Source organism: Ornithorhynchus anatinus, chromosome 1 (assembly GCF_004115215.2).
Source record: "Ornithorhynchus anatinus isolate Pmale09 chromosome 1, mOrnAna1.pri.v4, whole genome shotgun sequence".
NCBI classification, from domain to species: Eukaryota; Metazoa; Chordata; class Mammalia; order Monotremata; family Ornithorhynchidae; genus Ornithorhynchus; species Ornithorhynchus anatinus.
This window is the reverse complement of record NC_041728.1, coordinates 26,447,678-26,468,910: the sequence shown is the minus strand read 5'-3', so window position 1 is coordinate 26,468,910 and position 21,233 is coordinate 26,447,678. Positions and strand designations below refer to the sequence as shown.

At 45.4% G+C, this 21,233-nt stretch overlaps 1 protein-coding gene across 1 annotated transcript in view; it reads left to right on the top strand.

Annotated features, from left to right (window-relative positions):
• DMGDH (dimethylglycine dehydrogenase) overlaps positions 1–20,343 on the top strand; it is a 55,587-nt gene extending 35,244 nt beyond the window's left edge. Inside the window, exons 15-16 of the mRNA XM_029071519.2 lie at positions 17,976–18,110; positions 19,661–20,343. Of these exons, the coding sequence (XP_028927352.1) occupies positions 17,976–18,110; positions 19,661–19,873 (348 nt within the window). The 3' untranslated portion in view covers positions 19,874–20,343. The remainder of the gene's footprint in view (positions 1–17,975; positions 18,111–19,660) is intronic.
• Positions 20,344–21,233: the final 890 nt, after the last annotated feature.

Genomic DNA, 21,233 nt, shown 5'->3' with positions numbered 1-21,233 from the left:
TAATGTTGGTATTTGTTAAGCGCTTACTATGTGCAGAGCACTGTTCTAAGCGCTGAGGTAGATTCAGGGTAATCAGGTTGTCCCACGTGAGGCTCACAGTCTTCATCCCCATTTTACAGATGAGGTAACTGAGGCCCAGAGACGTTAAGTGACTTGCCCACAGTCACACAGCTGACAAGTGGCAGAGCCGGGATTGGAACCCATGACCTCTGACTCCCAAGCCCGGGCTCTTTTCACTGAGACACGCTGCTTCTCTAGAACACACGACCTCCCTTCCAGGAGTTTACAGTGTAATGGGGAGACAGACACTAAGTAATCTTACTAATCGCCAGGACCTTCGCCCCCTTTGGATCGTATCAAAGGCCCAATTCCCATGGAAGGCTAAAATCCCATCCAATGAAATTGGGAGCGTCTGCATAGGAACTAGGGTTAGGGACCTTTTCTAATGACCCAACATCAGTTACCAGCTATGCAATCTGCATATTTATAGTGTTTGGCTGAGCCAAATAACTGTCCTGAAGGGTTTTCCAAAGAATGTGTTCCCGGGCACTCTTGGCAATGTTTTTATTTTTACGGCGAGCCATCTGCCCGCCGATTGGCAAAAGCAGGTGCACAGTATTGACTTAGCCCCAAGTGGCTGGTTGGGCTTTCGGGTAGCAGAAGTTTGGATTTAGTAGTTAAAACTACGAATAAAATCGCCTGGCTCTCGGAAGCTCTAAAAACATCTTGTGGGACACCAACGTATAGACACATGGCTGATCTTTTTGCTTCATCGTCTGGATATTATAGCTCTGGGAGAAAGCCTGGATAAATTTTCTCTTTCCTGAAATTATAACTAAATATAAAACTCCCTGTATAATTATTAACAGGTGTGCGGGTGATGCATTTTCACATTATTTCAATAATTGGGAAGACTATGAAGCCATTTAGTCAATAATATTTGCAACTTGCATGGTTTGTCCACGTTGTTGGTCCATGTTTTTGGTTTCCAGAGTGTTTTTCTTGTTGAGTTCACTCAATTGATTGGTTTTTCTAAAGTGTGAAAGAAGATAGTATACAGTAAAAACTTATATGTAGTTCTGCCTTAACAGAGTGGCTGCATCCTACTTTCAGGAAGACTTTTTTTATGGTATTTGTTAAGCACTCACAATTGCCAGGCACTGTGTTAAGCGCCAGGGTAGATACAAGCTAATCAGGTTGGACTCAGTCCCTGTTTCACACGGGACTCACAATCGTAATCCCAATTTTACAGATGAGGTTTCAGAGGCCCAGAGTCACTTAGCTTCCCCAAGGTCACACAGCAGACAAGTGGAGGAACCGTGATTAGAACCCAGGTCCTTCTGACTTCCAGACCTGTGGTCTATCCACTAGACCACAGTGCTTCTCCAAGACTTGTGTTGTGATATACAACGTGAGTTCAGCAGCAGGGGCAAGTAAGTACGCAACCTTATGTGCCAACAATGAGACGTGCTGTATCCAGAAGAACATTCCTTATGTTCTCCCATCGTCAGAAGATCATTCCTTAATTCTTTCATTCTGGCATCAGTCAGCCAATCCTATTTACTGAGCGCTTACTGTGTGCAGAGCACCCTACTAAGAGCTTGGGATAGAACAATACACGGACACATTCCCTGCTCACAACGAGCTCACAATCTAAAGGACTGTGGGCTCTTTCCAAAATATGGAGCGAAAACCCATGTTCTGGTTGATCTGACTCTCTACTCCTGATGTACTCAGACACTCTTGCAAAGGAGTCTCTTCCAACATCACGTTGTGTTGTATCCGATCAGACGCATATCGTCGGGTGAACGCTCCCTAATTTCACAGCAGCAGTCCATCCGAAATGTGGGCTGTGAGAACTGATGGCAACCGGAATCCTTCTGCCAATAATTCTCTGTGAGGAATCCAGAGGGGCTCCTTTCCCAGAAATTGGAACACGGATCCAGTGTTGGAGATTCTCAGCAAAGAGAGAAAGTTTATTGTGAGTTATCGGGGTTGCAGGGCTCTCTGCCCCAACTCCCCAAATAATACTCCAGATCAGATAGTCTGGTGCCCGGCTTACAAACCAGCTCTCCAGCCATCCACCAATCCATCAGTCATTGGTATTTGTAATAATCATTGTGGTACTTTAATCACTGTGGATTTGGTAAGCACTTTCTATGTGTCGAGCACTGTTCTAAGCACTGGTGTAGGTACAGGGTAATCAGGTTGTCCCACGTGAGGCTCACAGTCTTCATCCCCATATGACAGATGAGGTCAATGAGGCACCGAGAAGTGAAGCCAAGCACTGTACTAAGTGGCAGGATAGATACAAGATAATCAGGTTCCACCTCGAGTGTTGGATCCCCATTTTGTAGATGAGGAAGCCGAGGCACAGAGAAGTTAAGAGGCTTATCCGAGGTCTCACAACAGACGAGCAGCGGAGCCGGGATTAGCCGCCAGTTCCTCTGATCCCCAGGCCCGTGCTTTAACCGCTAGGCCAAGCTGCTTCTCATCTGAGAGCCGGTCCTTGTGGCCAGACTTGTTGTTAAACTGGACGCGGCTGCTCTGCTACTCTGTTACTGTTAAACCCCCGCCTTAGGAGTCTGGTTTTCAGCATTCCAACCTCGGCCCTTTAGTCTGATTCTCCGTCTTTAAGGGCTGACCTCATCCAGCCACCTTGGGGGTGTACTAAATTCACAACCTGCTCCGGGTTTCCTCTTTCATCCCCCCTGGAGCAGGTGCCCTGTCTTGGCTGTATTTGGCCTTCCGAAAGTGATGACCCCAGACGCCTTCGGGGTGGGTGGAGGAAATGCGAGGAAAGACCTGCTATCTGTAATAATCCAAACGAGACACTGGGAGGCAGCAACCCCCCTCTGCGACTGTATAATGTCAATTTAATCGCATTTATACCGGTATATGTGAATGTGAGTATCCACTTAATGTGGATGCCTATATCTACAGGCTCAGTTTACGCATACCTTCTTTTGGGGAGGAAGCGATTAAGGAATTTTCTCCCGCCGAAACGAGTCTGTTTGGGCTCAAGGTGCTTCTTAATCAGAAGCAACTGCTTGATACATGCACATGGTGTTGTAACTGGTGAATACCGTACCGCTATCCTTCGTCTTTATCCGGAGGCTTTACAAGAATGTAGTGTTTGTGTGTCTGTGTGTGTTGGGGCAGGGGTGAGTGTGGTACGTATGTAAAAGTCTTTTAGAATGTGAGCCCATTGTTGGGTAGGGATTGAGGGATTGACTCTATCTGTTGCCCAATTGTACTTTCCAAGCGTTTAGTACAGTGCTCTGCATACAGTAAGCGCTCAGGAAATACGATTGAATGAATGAATGAAAATGCGTATATGTATACTTATATTCGTTGGTAAGTAGATAGGTGGATATATCTATATGCTCTTATTCTTCATTTCGTCCTCGATGGTATTTACGGAGCACCTAGAAGTGTACTAAGCATTTGAGAGTTTGAGAGAGTACAGTACAACAGAGTAGGGAGACCCGTTCCCTGCCTACCTCCAACTTACAGTCTAGAGAGGGAGACAGACATTAATATCAATGAATAATTTATAATGTGTAATTTATAGATATGGACATAAGTGCTGTGGAGTTGAAGGAGGTATGAATATCAAATGTCCAAAGGTCATAGATCCAAGTGCTTAGATGATGAAGAAGGGAGAGGGAGCTGGAGAAAAGAGGGCTTTTCATTCATTCATTCACTCAATCATATTTATTGAGCACTCACTGTGTGCAGAGCACTGTACTAAGGACTTGAAAACTACAATTTGGCAACAGAGAGGAAATCCCTACCCAACAACAGGCTTACAGTCTAGAAGGGGGGAGACAGACAACAAAACAAAGCAAAATAAGCAGACAGGCATCAATATCACCAATATAAACAGATGGAATTATAGATATATAGGCATTAATAAAATAAATAGTATAACAAATATGTACATATATACTCAAGTGCGGTAGGGCGGGGAGGGGGGTAGAGCAGAGGGAGGGAACTGGGGTCATGGGGAGGGGAGGAGGAGCAGAGCACGGGGGGGCTCAGTTTGGCTTCATCGGTAGTGGTCTGGTGAATAATGGAGAGGGAGGGAGTTCCAGGCTAGGGGAAGGAGGTGGAAAAGGGGTGAGCGGCGAGAGAGTGAAATCGGGGCCAGTGAGTAATCTGGCACTAGAGGAGCTAAATGTGTGGACTGGGTTATAGTAGGAGATCAGTTAGATGAGGTAGGATGAAGCAAACTGAGCAAGTGCTTTAAAGCCAACGGTAGAGAGTTTCTGTTTGAGACGGAGGTGGATGGACAACCTTTGGAGGTTCTTGAGGAGTGAGGAAACATGGCCTGAACATGTTCTTTAGAAAAATGATCTGGGCAGCAGAGTGAAGTATGGACTGGAGTGGGGAGAGACAGGAGGCTGGGAGGTCAGCAAGGAGGTCAGTAATCCAGGCGGGATAAGATGAGTGATTGTATTAACGTGGCAGCGGTTTGGATGGAGAGGAAATGGTGGATAATAATAATAATGATAATGTGTTTTTATAAGCGCTTACTATGTGCCAAGCACTGTTTTAAGTGCTGGACTTTAGCAGTGTTATGAAGGATGGGAAGGGGGATGAATGAAGGGAGTTAGGGTGATGCAGAAGAGAGAGGGAGACGAGAAAAGGAGGACTTAGACAGGGAAGGCCTCTGGGAAGAGCTGGGCCTTCAATAAGGCTTTGAAGAGGGGGAGAGTCATTGTCTCTCAGATATGAGGGGCGGGGGTCCAGGCCAGAGGCAGGATGTGGGCGAGAGGTCGGTGGCGAGACAGACGAGATGGAGGTAGAGCGAGAAGCTTGGCATTAGAGGAGCAGAGTGTACGAGCTGGGTTGGAGTAGGAGAGTAGCGAGGTGAGGTACGAGGGGGCGAGGTGATTCAGTGCTTCAAAGCCAATGGTGAGGAGTTTCTGTTAGACGCAGAGGTGGAGGGGCAACCACTGGAGTTTCTTGAGGAGTTGGGGAGGTGTGTCCTGCTGTTTTTGTAGAAAAATCCAGGCAGCAGAGTGAAGCGTGGACTGGAATGGGGAGAAACAGGAGGCAGGGAGGTCAGCAAAGAGGCTGATACAGTAATCCAGGTGGGATAGGACGAGTGATTGGATTAACATGGATTAACATGGATTAACTTGGATTAATTTGGATTAACATCCAAGATTAACATTTTGGATGGTGAGGAAAGAGTGGATTTTAGCACCCTTGACTTTGGCCTTATTCTTCCTTCCCCATCATGAGGGTGCCCACTCCCAACCTTTCTTTTGCCCCAAGGGTTAAGCTCCTGACCTACTGTTTCTGGCTTTTAGGAATTCTGTTCCACTGAGAGAATCCACAGATTTCTGGATTTTATGGGAAAGACACTTTAAAAGAAAAGGGGGTTAGACAAATGAGTATATTTTTTAATGGCATTTGTTTAGTGCGTACCATCTGCCAGGCGCTGTACTAAGCGCTGGGGTAGATACAAGCTAATCAGGTTGGACACAGTCCATGTCCCACAAGGGGCTCACAGTCTTAAAATCCATTTTACAGATGAGGTAACTGAGGACCAGGGAAGTAAAGTGACTTGCCCAGTCCTTCTGATTCCCAGTCCCGTTCTCTATCCACTAGGCCATGCTGCTTCTCATGCATTTCTTATCAATCCACCACTGTGCCCACTGACAGACCCTGATGATTGCTGAAGCTAAGTTTCTTTCTCCCTCTCCTTTAGTCCCCCAATCCACCTAGGGCTACTTGAAGGAAACTGTGATGTTGTTACTCGGGGGCCGTGATTTATGCTTGCCACAGGTTTGAGGCTCTATTTAAGGCGTGTTTGTGGATGGCACAAAATTTGGCCATTCATCATCTCATGAGTCCTTTAGCACATGAGAAGGGCTGTGGGATCTGACACATTGACCCAGAACTCTAACCTTTCGTCAGCTGACTCTCAAAGTTCGACAAATAAAGGAATGATCCAAGCGAGGGCATTCTGCCTGGGTCTGGGGAGACCTTTCAATCCATCCCATTTTTCTTGGAAAATTAATTTCAAATTGCTTAGATGTGAACAGTGTTATGTAGATTAAAAACTGGCAGCAGAGGATTAAGGACAGCAAAATAAAGCATGCGTGACTGAGAAAGATATCTAACATCTTGGCTGGGGGCTGTTAGATCCTATTTTCTATAACATCTTTACTAATGGGCTATATGAAGGGATAGCCATGGTAGTAAACTGGGAGCCACCGACAAACATCTGTGGCGAGGATGAGTAACATTGAAGTGAGTTGAACATACAGATCGCAAGTTAGAAAATGACACCGGACTTAGAAAAAACCTGTAACAAATCCAGACAGCGTTAACTTTGGAAATAGCTCAGGACTGGAGTCAGAAAGCCCGGTTCTAGTCCCATCTCTGCCACATACCTGCTGAGGGGTGGTGGTGTTCGTTAAGTACTTATTATGTGCGAGTCACCGTGCTAAGCGCTGGGGTAGATACCAGATAATCGGGTTGGACACAGTCCCTGTCCCATCTAGGGCTCACAGTCTAAATCCCCATTTTACAGATGAGGTAACTGAAGCACAGAGAAGTTAAGTGACTTGTCCATGGTCACACAACAGACAAGTGTCAGAGGCGGCATTAGAATCCAAGTCCTCTGACTCCCAGTCCCATGATAATAATGATGTTGGTATTTGTTAAGCGCTTACTATGTGCAGAGCACTGTTCTAAGTGCTGGGGGAGATACAGGGTAATCAGGTTGTCCCACGTGAGGCTCACAGTCTTCATCCCCATTTTACAGATGAGGTAACTGAGGCACAGAGAAGTTAAGTGACTTGCCCACAGTCACACAGCTGACAAGTGGCAGAGCCGGGAGTCAAACTCATGACCTCTGACTCTGAAGCCCAGGCTCTTTTCCACTGAGCCATGCTGCTTCCCGTGATCTTTCCTCTGCTTCATGTAACTTAACCTCTCTGTGCCTACATTTCCTCATCGGTAAAATGAGGATCAGATCTATTGTGAGTCCCGTGTGGGAAGGGGACCGGATCTGATCTCACAGTCTTGTATCGACCACCTGCGTTTAGTACATAGTAAATGCTTAATAAATGCCACAAGTATTATTATTAAAAGAAAATGATTCAAAGCAGATTAGGTCAGATGGCAGGTGACCCTAGGAGAGCATCAGGGGCAGGGGGAATAGGACATGGCTGTTCATCAGGGGAAAATCAGAAAGGGGTTCGCAGTGTGATTTAATAATAATGTTGGTATTTGTTGAGCGCTTACTATGTGCAGAGCACTGTTCTAAGCGCTGGGGTAGATACAGGGTAATCAGGTTGTCCCACGTGAGGCTCACAGTTAATCCCCATTTTACAGATGAGGTAACTGAGGCCCAGAGAAGTGAAGTGACTTGCCCACCGTCACACAGCTGACAAGTGGCAGAGCCGGGGGTCGAACCCATGACCTCTGACTCCCAAGCCCAGGCTCTTTCCACTGAGCCACGTGTAAAAATGCAGAAAGAGGACTTTGAGCCCTGGTGAGGGCTAGTGGAAGAGGGGGCTGTCAGTGCCATCAAAATGATAGGATAACAGCTTAGGTCTAAAGAGGGAAGGAAAGAGATTCATTCATTCATTCAATAGTATTTATAGAGCACTTACTATGTGTAGCGCACCGTACTAAGCGCTTGCAATGTACAATTCGGCAACAGATAGAGACAATCCCTGCCCAGCAACAGGCTCACAGTCTAAACGATGGAGAAAGGAGTCTAGAGAAGAGGGAAGAGCGATTTAAAAGAGAATCAATCAGTGGTATTTACTGAGAGCTTATCATATGCAGAGCACTCCACTAAGCACTTGGCAAAGTAGAGTACAATAGGGTTGGTAGACCCGATCCCTGCTCACAAAGACCTGACAGTCTACAAGGGGAGACAGATGTTAAAGTATGGCTAGGGGAAGTAATAGAGTATGAGGGTATATACTGTGGGGCTTAGCCAGGGAAGGCCTCTTGGAGGACAAGGGAAAGGCCGGAATCAAAGAGAAGGGAAAGGAGGATGTTGATTTTTGGCCTGCCGATGGCGGGGATGACAGTGGTGATGACAGCTATAGCCATTGTGCTTTCACCGCCCTTCTTCCCCGGCCTCTCCCGACCTTTATTCAGGGAATGGTGCACCCAGCGCTCGCTGCAGAGATTCAAGGATTCTGCAGAGATTCAAGGATTCTTGCTCTTTACCTAGAAGCTGGAGCCTTTATGATGATGATTTCGGTCCCAGGATCATCTTGGATCTTCCAGAGAAGCTAGGAATGGTTCAGAAAAATAAGAATAATTGCAGTATTTATTATGCATTTACGATGTGCCGAGTACTATAATAATAATAATTATGGTATTTGTTAAGCAGTTACTGCGGGCCAGACACTGTACTAAGTGCTGGGGTAGATATGGACAAATCGGGTTGGACACAGTCCCTATCCCACATGGGGCTCACAATCTTAATCCCCCTTTTCCAGATGAGGAAACTGAGGCATAGAGAAGTGAAGTTATTTGCCCAAGGTCCCACAGCAGACAAGTGGCAGAGCTGGATTTAGAACCCATGACCTTCTGACTCCCAGGCCCGGGCTGTATCCACTACGCGATGCTGCTTCTCACTGCTTCTCTGTACTAAGCACTAACATAGAAGATAAGCAGATCAGACCCAGTCCCTGACCCACGCAGGACTCAAAGTCTAAGGAGAAGGATCAGTCCAGAGAGGTTCGGTGATTTACCCAAGGTCCACACCGCAGGCGAGTGACGGAGCCGGGATGAGAACCCAGTTTCCTGACTCCCAGGCCCGAGCTCTTTCCTCTAGGCCTCTCTGCAAGGCCTCAGAGATGGTATGTCCTCTAGCTTCAGAGGAAACAGGGCGCTTTCCAGAAGGAAAAAGTCCTCAGGGATCCCGGAGACCACAGAGTCTCCATGGCAGCCAAGCACGTTTCATGCCAGAGGAGCGGAGGGCCTTCCATTCTGAGGTTACTATCTACAATGTACAATGCTTCTACAACCTAGAAGCAGCTGGGGAAAATTGGGAAGAAATACAGATTGAGCAAATTTTAAAAGATCCCCTTGCCCCCTCAATCCCTCCATCGGCTCATCTCAGGCCTCCCCGGCCCCCCATCCACACTAGGCCCGAGTGTCCCACAACCCCCACTGTGGCCCCTACCTCCGACATCATTGTATTTTGTCCACACACATCTCTGGACCGGGGGACCCTCGACGTCCCTCAGGTAAACGTGGGGAGCTTTGAAGGTGACACCCAATTGGGCCTCTTCACCCCAGTCTGCCCCCCATCTGCCACCCCTTTGTGACAGTGCCCTGTGAGGCGAGCCCTCCCCTCGGCTCGGGGAACCCACCCGCACATCTGCGAGAGTCACCAAAACCACCCAGATCGTAGTTAAACCCCGGGCTCACCCAGGGAAGAGTCACCAAGGCCACCCAGGTCGGGATTTCACGCTACACAGAGTTGGCAGAGAGCACATCTACCAACACCGTTGTCTTGTACTCTCCCAAGCGCTTAGTAGAGTGCTCTGCACATAGTAAGCACGCAGTAAATTCATTCATTCAGTCAGTCATATTTATTGAGAAGCAGCATGGCTCAGTGGAAGGAGCACAGGCTGGGAGTCAGAGGTCATGGGTTCTGATCCTGGCTCTGCCACTTGACAGCTGTGTGACTTTGGGCAAGTCACTTAACATCTCTGGGCCTCAGTTCCCTCATCTGTAAAATGGGGATCAAGACAGTGAGCCCCACGTGGGACAACCTGATTACCTTGTATCCCCCCTCAGTGCTTACAACAGGGCTTGGCACATAGCACTTGACAAATATCATCATCATCATCATCATCATCACTTACTGTGTGCAGAGCACTGTACTAAGTGCTTGGACAGTACAGTTCAGCAATAAAGAGAGACAATCCCTGCCCACAAAGGATTTACAGTCTAGAAAGGGGGAGACAGACATCAAAACAAGTAAACAGGTATCAATAGCATCAATATAAATAATTAGAATTACAGATACATACACATCAAAACAAGTAAACAGGCATTATTTATAAATAGAATTATAGATATACACATCAAAACAAGTAAATAGGCATTAATATAAATAAATAGAATTATAGATACGTGCATATATACACAAGTGCTGTGAGGTGGGGAGGGGGATTGAGCAGAGGGAGCGAATCAGGGCGATGGGGAAGGGAGGGGGATCTGAAGAAAAGGGGGGCTTCATCTGGGAGTAAATACCATTGATGGATTGATTGATTTGAACATTATTTTTATGCTGAAATGTTTAACCTATTTTCAGAGAGAGTGTTTAGAGTTCTGCAGCTTTATATACAAAAGCAAAAAGCATCTCAGTCTAAAGCCTCACAAATCCCTTTCGATTTTGAAATGTAAACTAAATTGTCAAATTGCACTTCTCCTCCAATTATAGAACTAATACACTCCCAAGGAAAAATGGAAACAAACTGCGCTATTTTAATTAAAGGCATACAAGGGAACTGAATTATTCCAGTTTACAGCGTGCACAGTGGAGGAGTGGTTTAAAGGTGGTGTTTTTTCTTAAATGATTTCTGTTCTTTTTTCAGTAAGTAAAAATGCCTTTGAAGCAGAGGTCTTAACTTACTGTCTTTATTTTGAGGGACACTAACAAGGTAGTTTTTCTCTTTTTAAGAGAAAAAACTGTTCTTGCAGGCATTGACAGTTTACAAACACAGCTGGGGTTCCGTGTTTATTATGATGGTATTTGTAGAAGCAGTGTGGAATAGTGGAAAGAGCGTGGGCCTGTCAGAGGATCTGAGTTCTAATCCCAGCTCTGCCCCCTGCCTGCTGCGACCTTGGGCAAGTCACTTCATTTCTCTCTTGCTTCAGTTACCACATCTGTAAAGTGAGTATTAAATCCTGCTCCCTCTTACGTAGACTCCGAGCCCCTTGTGGGGTACGGACGGTGCCCAACCTGATTAACTTGTGTCTACCCCAGCACTTAGTACAGTTCTTGGTACATAGTAAGGTAACAGGTATTATCATTATTATTATTACTAAGTGCTTACCTGATGCCAAATGCTATACTAAGGATTGGGGTAGATACAAGCCACACAGATCTGACACAATCCCTATCTCGCAGGGGGCTCACAATGAGGGAACGATCTCATCTCCATTCTACAGATGAGTAAACTGAGGCCCAGGCAGGTTAAGTGATTCACCCAAGGTCACACAGTCAGCCAGTAGCAGAGCTGGGACCAGAATCCCGGCCTCCTGGTTTCCGGCCCTGGGCTCTCTCCCCTATTCCACTTCTCCTTGTCATTTCAGGCAGGCATATTCAAGCCTATTGGTTCGTGTGGAGGGAAAAGTGTTCAACTAGAATGATTTGGGATTCATGGGTGCTCACCATAGCTTTATAAACTTTTCCAAAAGTGAGAAAATTAAGCGCATAGTTTTCTAAAAAACAAACTACTTCTGCAGCAGGACCTCGCTTCCCTGGCACCCATACACCTGGATGTCCAGTTAATCTGGACGCTTTATGGGTAGGGAGAAACAAGGCCCATAAACCCCGGTCGTTTCCCCATCCCTCCCTTTCCACTCCCTCATCTTACCCTTCCGGCCCCCTCATCCTGTCTCCTACAGCTTTACTATTTAATTTATGCGGAAAAGTATACGATGAATATGGGCTTGCTGGGATTCTTGGGCAGGGGGTAAAGCAGTGGAAATGAGAAGTGACTAATAAAGAAGCCACATGTTAAAAATTCAGGAATATAATATGTGTGGAATAAAGTAACGTGCCTGATCCAGTTGGGGTTTAAGGCTGATTTCAGGGACCCGTCCAGGATGACTAACAAACGAGAGCATGACCAAGTGGAAAGTGCACGAGACCGAGTCATTAGACCTGGGTTTGAGTCCCAACTCTGCTACTGGTCTGCTGTATATCCTCGGTCAAATTGCCTAGCAACTCTGGACCCTCAGTGTACTCATCTGTAAAATGGGGATATGGCGCTTGCTGCCCCGAACTCCCTAGACTGTGAGCACCAAGTGGGAGAGGGATGGTCTCCGATCGGATAGCTTGTTCCTACCCCAGTATTTAGCCCAGTGCTTGATGTCTAGTAAATACTGTATTCATAGTCATTATTAATATTAGAATCAAATAGCTGGAGCTTTCAGTGGTCCGTCTCTTTGTTGCTTAGTTTATATCATTGTACTGACTGCCTTTTTGAGGGATAAAATATTGTACATTCCCAATCATAATAATAATAATAATGTATGGTATTTGTTAAGCACTTACTATGTGCTGAGCACTGTTCTAAGCGCTGGGGTAGATACAGGGTAATCAGATTGTCCCACTTGGGGCTCACATTTTTTTTTTTTTAATCCCCATTTTTACAGATGAGGTAACTGAGGCCCAGAGAAGTTAAGTGACTTGCCCTAGGTCACACAGCAGACAAGCGGCAGAGCCGGGATTAGAACCCATGACCTCTTGCTCCCAAGCCCAGGCTCTTTCCACTGAGCCACGCTGCTTCTGTAATCATCATCATCAGTGGTATTTACTGAGCACCTACTACGTGCAGAGCACTGTACTAAGGACTTGGGAGAGTACACCAGAGTCGGCAGACATGTTTCCTCCTCACAACAATCTTAGAGTCTAGAGTGCTTAGTGCAGTGTTCTGCACACAGTAAACGCTTAGTAAATACCATGAATGAATTGATTTCTCTCCTTATTCGATAGTATTTATTGAGCGCTTACTATGTGCAGAGCACTGGACTAAGCGCTAGGAATGTACAGTTCGGCAACAGATAGAGACAATCCCTGCCCACTGACGGGCTTACAGTCTAATCGGGGGAATCGATTCAGTAGCGATCTGACGTATCCTTATCTCTGCCAGACCAGTATGGGGCACTGAGCTACTATGAATTCATTCATTCATGCATTCATTCATTCGATAGTATTTATTAAGTGCTTACTATGTGCAGAGCACTGTACTAAGCGCTTGGAATGTACAATTTGGCAACAGATAGAGACAATCCCTGCCCAATGACAGGCTCACAGTCTAAACAGGGGAGACAGACAGCAAAGCAAACCAGAACAAAAGAAAACAAGACATCATCATCAAGATACATAGAGTCATGGAGATATACACCTCATTAACAAAATAAATAGGGTAATAATATATACAAATAAGCACAGTGCTGAGGGGAGGGGAAGGGGGAAGAGTAGAGGGAGGCGGGGGGGGGGGGGGAGGGGAGAGGAGGAGGAGCAAAGGGAAAGGGGGGAAATTGGATTGGAAACAGTGAAAGGATTGGAAGGAGTGAAATGAACTAGGAGGTAATTTGGTGCAAATGTTCAGACCAGAGTTCTCCCAACCTTAAAAGCCCTCCTAAAGCTCCACCTCCTCCAAGGAGCTTTCCCTGATTAATTCACAACACTCCAGTCACGTCAACCCAACACCTCCCTTAGCATGTTCATATTCTACTCTCCTCAGCACTCATTTATATATGTATATTCTTATTCAAATGTTCAATAATCTCTGTACCTTTTTGATGGTGCATTGCATGACTCCCTATTATAGCCTTGTTTATCCTCCTTTCCCCACTACTTCTAAATAATAATGTTCCCCTCCTCCATTAAATTGTATTGTTTAATGGTACTTATCGAGTGCTTCCTGTGTGTAGAACACTGTATTAAGCGTTTGGGGGAGTACAAGGGAGAGTACAGTATAACAGAGTTGGTAGGCGTGTTCCTGCCCACAAAGAGCTTTTATTATCCTGCAGGGCAGGGGATGCATGTCTTGTTTCTGTCATACTCTCCTAAGTGCTCAGTACAGTGCTTTGTGCTGGCTAGGTGCTCAGTAATTGCCATCGACGAGGAAGCCGGGTAGGAGAAATCCATGTGTTGGAAGGGACCGAGAGCAGAAGCAGCTGTGTTCCAAAATCCTCGCCTAGAAAGTCAAGCACCTTAGGCTTCTTTCGGGTTCCTTTTCCCCTCATTCGGAAATTCAATTTTCAGGCGCTGGTTTTAATTTAATTTTGATTATTTATAATTTTCCTATGCCTTTGGGTATGGATGTGATTTTAATCAATCTTAAAAATCATGAATAATTACAAGGCCTGAAAAAAAAAATCTCACCTGTAATTTGGGGATACGTGTAGTTCAGACTTCTGGCTTAATGGCTTTCATTAATTCCTCAAGTTGATTAATTAAAAGGTGCAAGTCAAAATTACCTTTTAGCTGTCAGCCTAAATGTTCCTGGGATTTGTATACCTATTGAAGTGGTTAACTATGATCTGTACTGTTAATTTGGCAGTGACCCATTAAAAGAGTGCACATCTGTTGTCAGGCCTCCTCAAAGCTCCAATTATAATTATCACATTAACCTCTGAGCCTACATTTTTTTCCAGGCATAAAAGATTCCTTAATGGAGCGGTGAAATACGTAGTAGTGGCAAGAAATGGGAAAATGAGACATAAAAAAAGCTCGAGGCCAAATCTTTCCAAACCAGGAATACCATTTTAATGGCAAGAAAAAAGAATGAAGAAAAGAACTGTGGGTGCCTGCTCCCGTTTGATGCTTGAGTATTTATGCGTGAAATGCTCATTTACCCTTAATTGTAGGCACCTGTACGGTATCCATCATTTTCCTCTCATATCAAACCATGGTATTTAACGCTTACTTATATTTAAAGATGCCATGGCTGATTCTGTTTCTCCCTGTGGTTATGGTTACCTGGCTGTGTAAACGTAAGAAGTCGATCAAACCTTTCTTCAAGAGAGATGTCTTCTGAGAAGCCCGGCAGAAACAGCGCAGAGTCCCATCCCTCAATCAATCAATCAATCATATTTATGGAGCATTTACTGTGTGCAGAGCCCTGTATTAAGCACTTGGGAGAGTACATTGTGAACCTCGTGAGGGACAGGGACTGTGTCCAGCGTAATTATCCCCTATCTACCTCAGCACTTAGTACAATATCTGGCACATAGTAAGTGCTTAACAAATACCATTAAAAAATAAAATAAAATAGCAGAGTTGATAGACAAGTTTCCTGCCTACAACAAGCTTGCTGGAGGGAGCTGGGTTTTGTCCATTCTGCTCTCCGCTGCCATGAAGGGACCTAAAAAGGAGTCACTTCCTCCCAACTACCGTCATCTCACCACTTGCATTCAGTCCCCAAGATCACTAGTATACATACTGATAATTGTACTTCATTATTTAGGTATTACTTTACTCCATTCTCTTTTTCCTCCTGTTTGAAAATTATTTTGTATCGGTCTTGTCTATTAGACTCTAAATTCCTTGAGGATAGGGATTGTGTACTTTTCCTCCACTGGACTCTCCCAATACTTAATACATCGCTCCACACACGGTAGCTGCTCAGTAAATAATAATAATAATACTATTGATTGATAATTGGAGGCGGAAAAGGAGAAGAGAGGATATAAATAAACTTGGTGACCATGAGAGTCCTAGGGAGCTGAAAGGAATTCCTAGAGTTGATCTCAGCTCAGCATCCTAGGCATATCAGGCTGGTGATAGGAAACAAAACAAAAGGTAGAATTCGACCAGTGTGACAAAACCAAAATAAGCCATCTGTTCCTGGAGTACTGGAGGCAGGTTTTTGTTTTTTGTTTTTAAGATATTTTGTGTGTACTATGTACCAGGCATTCTACTAGGTGCTGGGGTGGATACAAGCAAATTGTGTTAGACACCATCCCCGTCCCACAGAGGCTTCACAGATCCCCATTTTAAAGATGAGGGAACTGAGGGACCGAGAAGTCAAGTGGCTTTCCCAAGGTCACACAGCAGACAAGTGGCAGAGCCGGGATTAGGACCCAGGTCCTTCTGACTCCTAAATCTGTGCTCTTTCCATCAGGTCACACTGGACTATCATTGGAAAGGGGTCAGTTGTAGTAATATCATCTACTGAGTGTTCTGCACTGTGTACAGAGCGTGTGGGAAGTACAAATCGGGTGACGTTCTCCTTGCCCACAAGGAACTTAAACTCTTATGAAGAGCTGGGCAGCCAAAAGGAGTGGGCAGGGTGAAGTGGGGGAGTTTTGGGCTGAAGCGGGAGAGTTCTCCTTTGCACATAGTAGTGCTGTTGATGATGGTGATTTGTTTTATTTATTTATTGAAGGATATTTATTGATTTGTTGAGGCATTTATTAGGCATTTACTGTTTGTGAAGCACAGCACTAATTGCTTGGGAGAGCACAATACAACAGAGTTCGTAGGCTTGTTCCCTCCCCACCACAAGCTGACAACCTAGAGCAGGAGACTGACGTTAATATAAATGTTATGGATATGTATACAAGTGCTGAGGGCGGGGTGAATAAAGTGCAAGAGTGATGCAGAAGGGAGTGGGAGAAGAGGAATGTGGGCTTAGTCAGAGAAGACCCCTTGGAGGAGATGTGCTTTTTAATAAGGCTTAGCAGGGGAGGAGAGTGATCTGCTGCTGCATATGAACGGGGAGGGAGTTCCAGGCCAGAGGCAGAACATGGGCAAAGGGTTGGTGGAGAGATAGACAAGGTCAAAGTACAGTGAGTAGGTTAGTACTAGAGGAGTGAAGATTGCCATCTGGGGAGACTGGCTTTGTGGGCAGGAAAAGTGTCTATTTATTGTTTGACCGTACTCTCCCCAGTGCTTACTACAGCGCTCTGCACTAAGTGCTTAATAAATACGATTGAATGAATGGAGACTATCCCTCCTCTCAGTACCTTCTGTTTGGTCTCCCAAAGGAGTTGTTTACTCTTAAACTTTGGTTTTCTATTGAACCATCCTGGGGATCATTAGATGTTGAATTCCACCAGTGTAAGAGGTGGAATTCAGGCACAGCCTTTGACTTCATAGTGGTGTTCAATCAATCACTCAATCAATAGTGTTTATTGAGTGCTTATTGTGTGCAGAACAATGAACTAAGCGCTTGGGAGAGTATAATACGATGGGTGGTAGCATGTTCCCTCGTTACCTGCTCACAGTGAGCTTTCAGTTTAGAGATATTGAGAATTCTGTGGATGAGTAGAGGGTTCCTGGAGGGGGCTTTTCTTTTCTTTCGGCCTATCGTCAGTTCATTGTGCTGTACTGATTCTACTTAGGGGTTCGTTGCCCCTTCAACGACTTTGTGAGTGTGAGAGTGTGTGCTTTGGGACTGCAATTGTCAGCATCCAGAAGCCCCGAGGTGTCTGCTCGATGATGCTCTCTATCTACTGAATCACAAGAATTTCCCAGAGGGCAAAAAAAACAGAGCCCTACCACCCGCAGCCCCTGGTCCTTGGACTTTTTGAGCAAGTCTGGGAAAATAGATTAAATGAGATTAGAACTGAAGAGGAGCAAAATTTTACAACCTAAAACTCTGGCTCCATTGCGCATGCTGTGGGACTCAGAGTTTTTGCTCTTCCTTCTCTTTTCCTCCCTAAACACACACCCACATGTGAACACATATAAAGAAGATGTGGGTTCTAACCCCAGCTCGGTATCGGGCCTGTTGTGTGACCTTGGGTAAGTCACATCATCTCCTTAGGCCTCAGGCTCCTCATCCATAAAATGGAGATAACGCCATCCGCTCATCCCAGCGATTGCGGGAAGATGAAATGAACTAAATGAGGTGAATGTGCTCTGGAAAAGCGCTCTGAAAATTTCAAGATATTATTACTGAGTTCAGAGTCCATAAACACCGGGGTTCCCGGAGTGTGCTACTCTTAGAGCATAACTCTTATGGCTTTGCTGCCCGGGCGGCTGTGGGAATATTGAAATCATAGACGACGAGGCCGAAACCTAACGGCTCGTGGAAAAAACAAGCACCGATCGTGTCACTTGGGGCCTGAGCAATATTATGTGCCCGTCGTTTTGATTGAAGCTGAGTTTTGTATTTTCGTTCATGTTTAATTGGAGAGAAAATAGTAAAGAGAAATTTAAATGCTTGCATCTATAACCTTGTCACAAAGCCCGAACCATCATTTATCATCATTATCTTCTACTTCTGCAGGCAGCAGACTTCATAGGAAAGCAGGCACTGAAACAGATTAAAGAAAAGGGACTGAAACGGCAACTGGTGTGCCTCACCTTGGAAACTGATAATGTTGATCCAGAGGGAAATGAGAGCATCTGGCATAATGGCAAGGTAAGTCCTATAGATCGGAACGCAGAAAACCACAAGACCGGCGTCTGGGAGCCCACCTGACGCAACTTTGCCGGCAGGGTGAGGTCTGTGGATCGCATCACGGCTGCCAATTTTCATTACGAGTGCAGGGGCGAGAAGAGGGCAGTAGGGAGGGGGCGGGATTCGGGGCGCTCAAGGGCCAGAAAGCCACCGTTCTGGGTCTTTTCCACCCAGATTAGAAATTCTCAGGGACTGAGTCAGGCTGTCCAGCTCAAATAACTGTGGGGGAAATCACTTCATTCAAGCGACTTAACTTCTCCGGGCCTCAGTTATCTGTACAATGGGGATTAGGACTGGGAATCCCATGTGGGACAGGGACTGTGTCCAACCTGGTTAGCTTCTATCTACCACTCCAGTGCCTGGCTTTTACTAAGTCAACACTTAACAAATACCATATTAAAAAACTCAGTACCTATAGTTCACAATAAACCCCAGCACCTTGATGGGAATGGAACACAACTTTGTTTCAGGTTTGCTTGTTCTTTAGAACAGGACTTCTCGAGGACAGTCCATCAATCAATTAATTGTAGTAATTGTGCGCTTATTGTGTACAGACCATTGTACCAGATAGCTGACTATACCTTTGAACTAAAGATCCCCAAGTAATTAAAGCTGGAAGAAAGGCAGCATACCTTCAAAATAATGATGGAATAGTCCGAGTTTCTCTGCTAACCCAGGCTGGCAGTGCCAACCCGGGCATTCTGGAGCGTTGATGGAAATAGGGTACTAACGTTGTCCGGCCGAATGGAAGTATCCAGCAGGGACCTCCCAAAATACCCTGCCTGCCACCGTGAGGGCATCTGACCGCGGGCACTAGGAATGCCAGGCCACCATGGAAGCATCCGACAGGGAACAAGTAACGATTTCCAGCCACCACGAAAACATCCAAGTCTACTCACCTTGTGCCCCCCTACCCCGTTATTAGAAGCCGCTTGGCACTGTCACTGATGTTCTTTGTGCCTCAGTTTCCTCCTCTGTGAATTACAGGGAGAGTGTAGCTGACGTTCTCCCTCCCCGCCATGAGCCCTGGGTGAGACAGGGGCTGTGTCCAAACTGCTTATATTGTATCTACCGCAGTGCTCAGTACAGCGCTCTCAGCGTTCTTTTACCAAATGAAGCGCGGCTTCACCCGCTCCAAAAAAAGCCGAGAAGTAGAAGCCAGAAAGGCAGTGACACGGGGGTGGTGATTGAGAGAAATAATAAGTGTGCAGATGCAGCGTGGCTTAGTGGGCCGAGCATGGGCCTGGGAGTCAGAAGGTCCTGGCTTCTAATCCCGGCTCCGCCACGGGTCTGCTCTGTGACCTTGAGCAAGTCGCTTCACTTCTCTGGGCCTCAGTTCCCCCATCTGTAAAATGGGGATTGAGACCGTGAGCCCCATGAGGGACAGGGACTGTGTCCAACCCCATTTCCTTGTATTCACCCCAGCTCTTAGTACGGCGCCTTGCACAGAATAAGTGCTTCACAAAGACCATTATTCTTCTTCTGGAAACGTCTTGTGTTGTATTTTTCAGGTTGTAGGTAATACGACATCTGGAACTTACAGTTACAGCGCCCAGAAGAGTCTGGCTTTTGCTTATGTCCCCGTGGAACTCAGTAAAGTGGGACAAAAGGTGGAAGTTGAGCTACTAGGCAAAAATTATCCAGCAGTCATCATACGGGAACCATTAGTGCTAACGGAGCCAACCAGGAACCGCCTTCAGAAGAAGGGCCAGAGTGGCATGTGAAAAAATAAGGGCCTTCAAACAATTAGCCGCTGCTCTAGCTTTGCGGTTCTACGGTTACAGCTCTGTTCTGATCACGCAAAGGAAATCAAATCAGACCGCTGTAGAAATAGTTCACTCTCTTTAGGAATATATTTTGCGGTGGATCAGAGTGGATTGTTGAACTGAATTCAAAAAACCTAATCCGAATGCCCTATTCACCCCCCTTCTCTAATTGCATTGTAAGAACAGAAGGATTTTCCATTGGGAGATTGAGAGTTTCCAAACCAAGCAATCCAAGGTGTAAGATTCTCTTTGAACAGTAGACTCCTGTGGTTTCTCTTCTCTGCAGATTATCTGGGCCAATTTTTCAGAAAAAGATTTTTTCAAATTGCTCAATCTAATTTCACTATTCAATTTCTTTAATAATCTATAGACTAAATCAATACCTTTATGCCAGAAAAGGATAAAACACTCATTTTTTTCAAACAGCATATCGTGCGTGTAAGCTTTTCTGTTTGTGTGGGGCCCAAATTTGACCTGCAGCCCTGTGTTTTGATGTTGTGTTTTCCAGGTATCCAGACACTGAGTTAGTTTACCATTTTTATTAAAACTTTTTATTAAATCAGATAAACAAGAAGATTAGTTATTAGTACTACTCAAGTGTAGGACACAGGATAATAAGCTTGCCTTTGCTGTTCCAGATATCTGCACATAACCTCTAATTATATTTTTGTGTCTAGACATGTATTTGGTAAAAACAGGGGTTATCTTGTATTGCAAAACCCTCTTGCATATAAACAGATATTTTGAATATTCCTGGAAAGATATGAGCAGTATGGCCTCGTGGAAAGGGCACGGGTCTGGGAGTCAGAGGACCTGGGTTCCCAACCCAGCTCTGCCACTAGTCTGCTGGGTGATCTTGGACAAGTAACTTAACTTCTCTGTGCTTCAGTTACTTCATCTGTAAAATGGGGATTAAGACAGCGAGCCCAGTGTGGCACGGGTACTGTGTCCAATCCGATTATCTTGTATCTACCCCAGTGCTCAGTACAGTGCCTGGCACACAGAAAGCACTTAACAATATCATTAAAAAAACCCCAAAACGAATAATCGTGGAATAACAGAGAGACAACATTTCTCCAGATGCTGAAATGTTTTTAATTGTATGAAACAGTTATTTTCACATTGCCTGTCTTGAAGACATCTGAAGCAGGGCACCATAATTGTCCTTTTGCAAGGTCATTTCAGAATAAAAACTGCTAGAAGGAACAGTCTTCCCGAGGAATCGAGAGTTTGAAAAACCCTGGAAGAAGCTGAGCTTAAAAAGATTGAGCCGGTAGAAACACGGCTTGAATAATGAGCACCTATCAGTGGGAAGGAA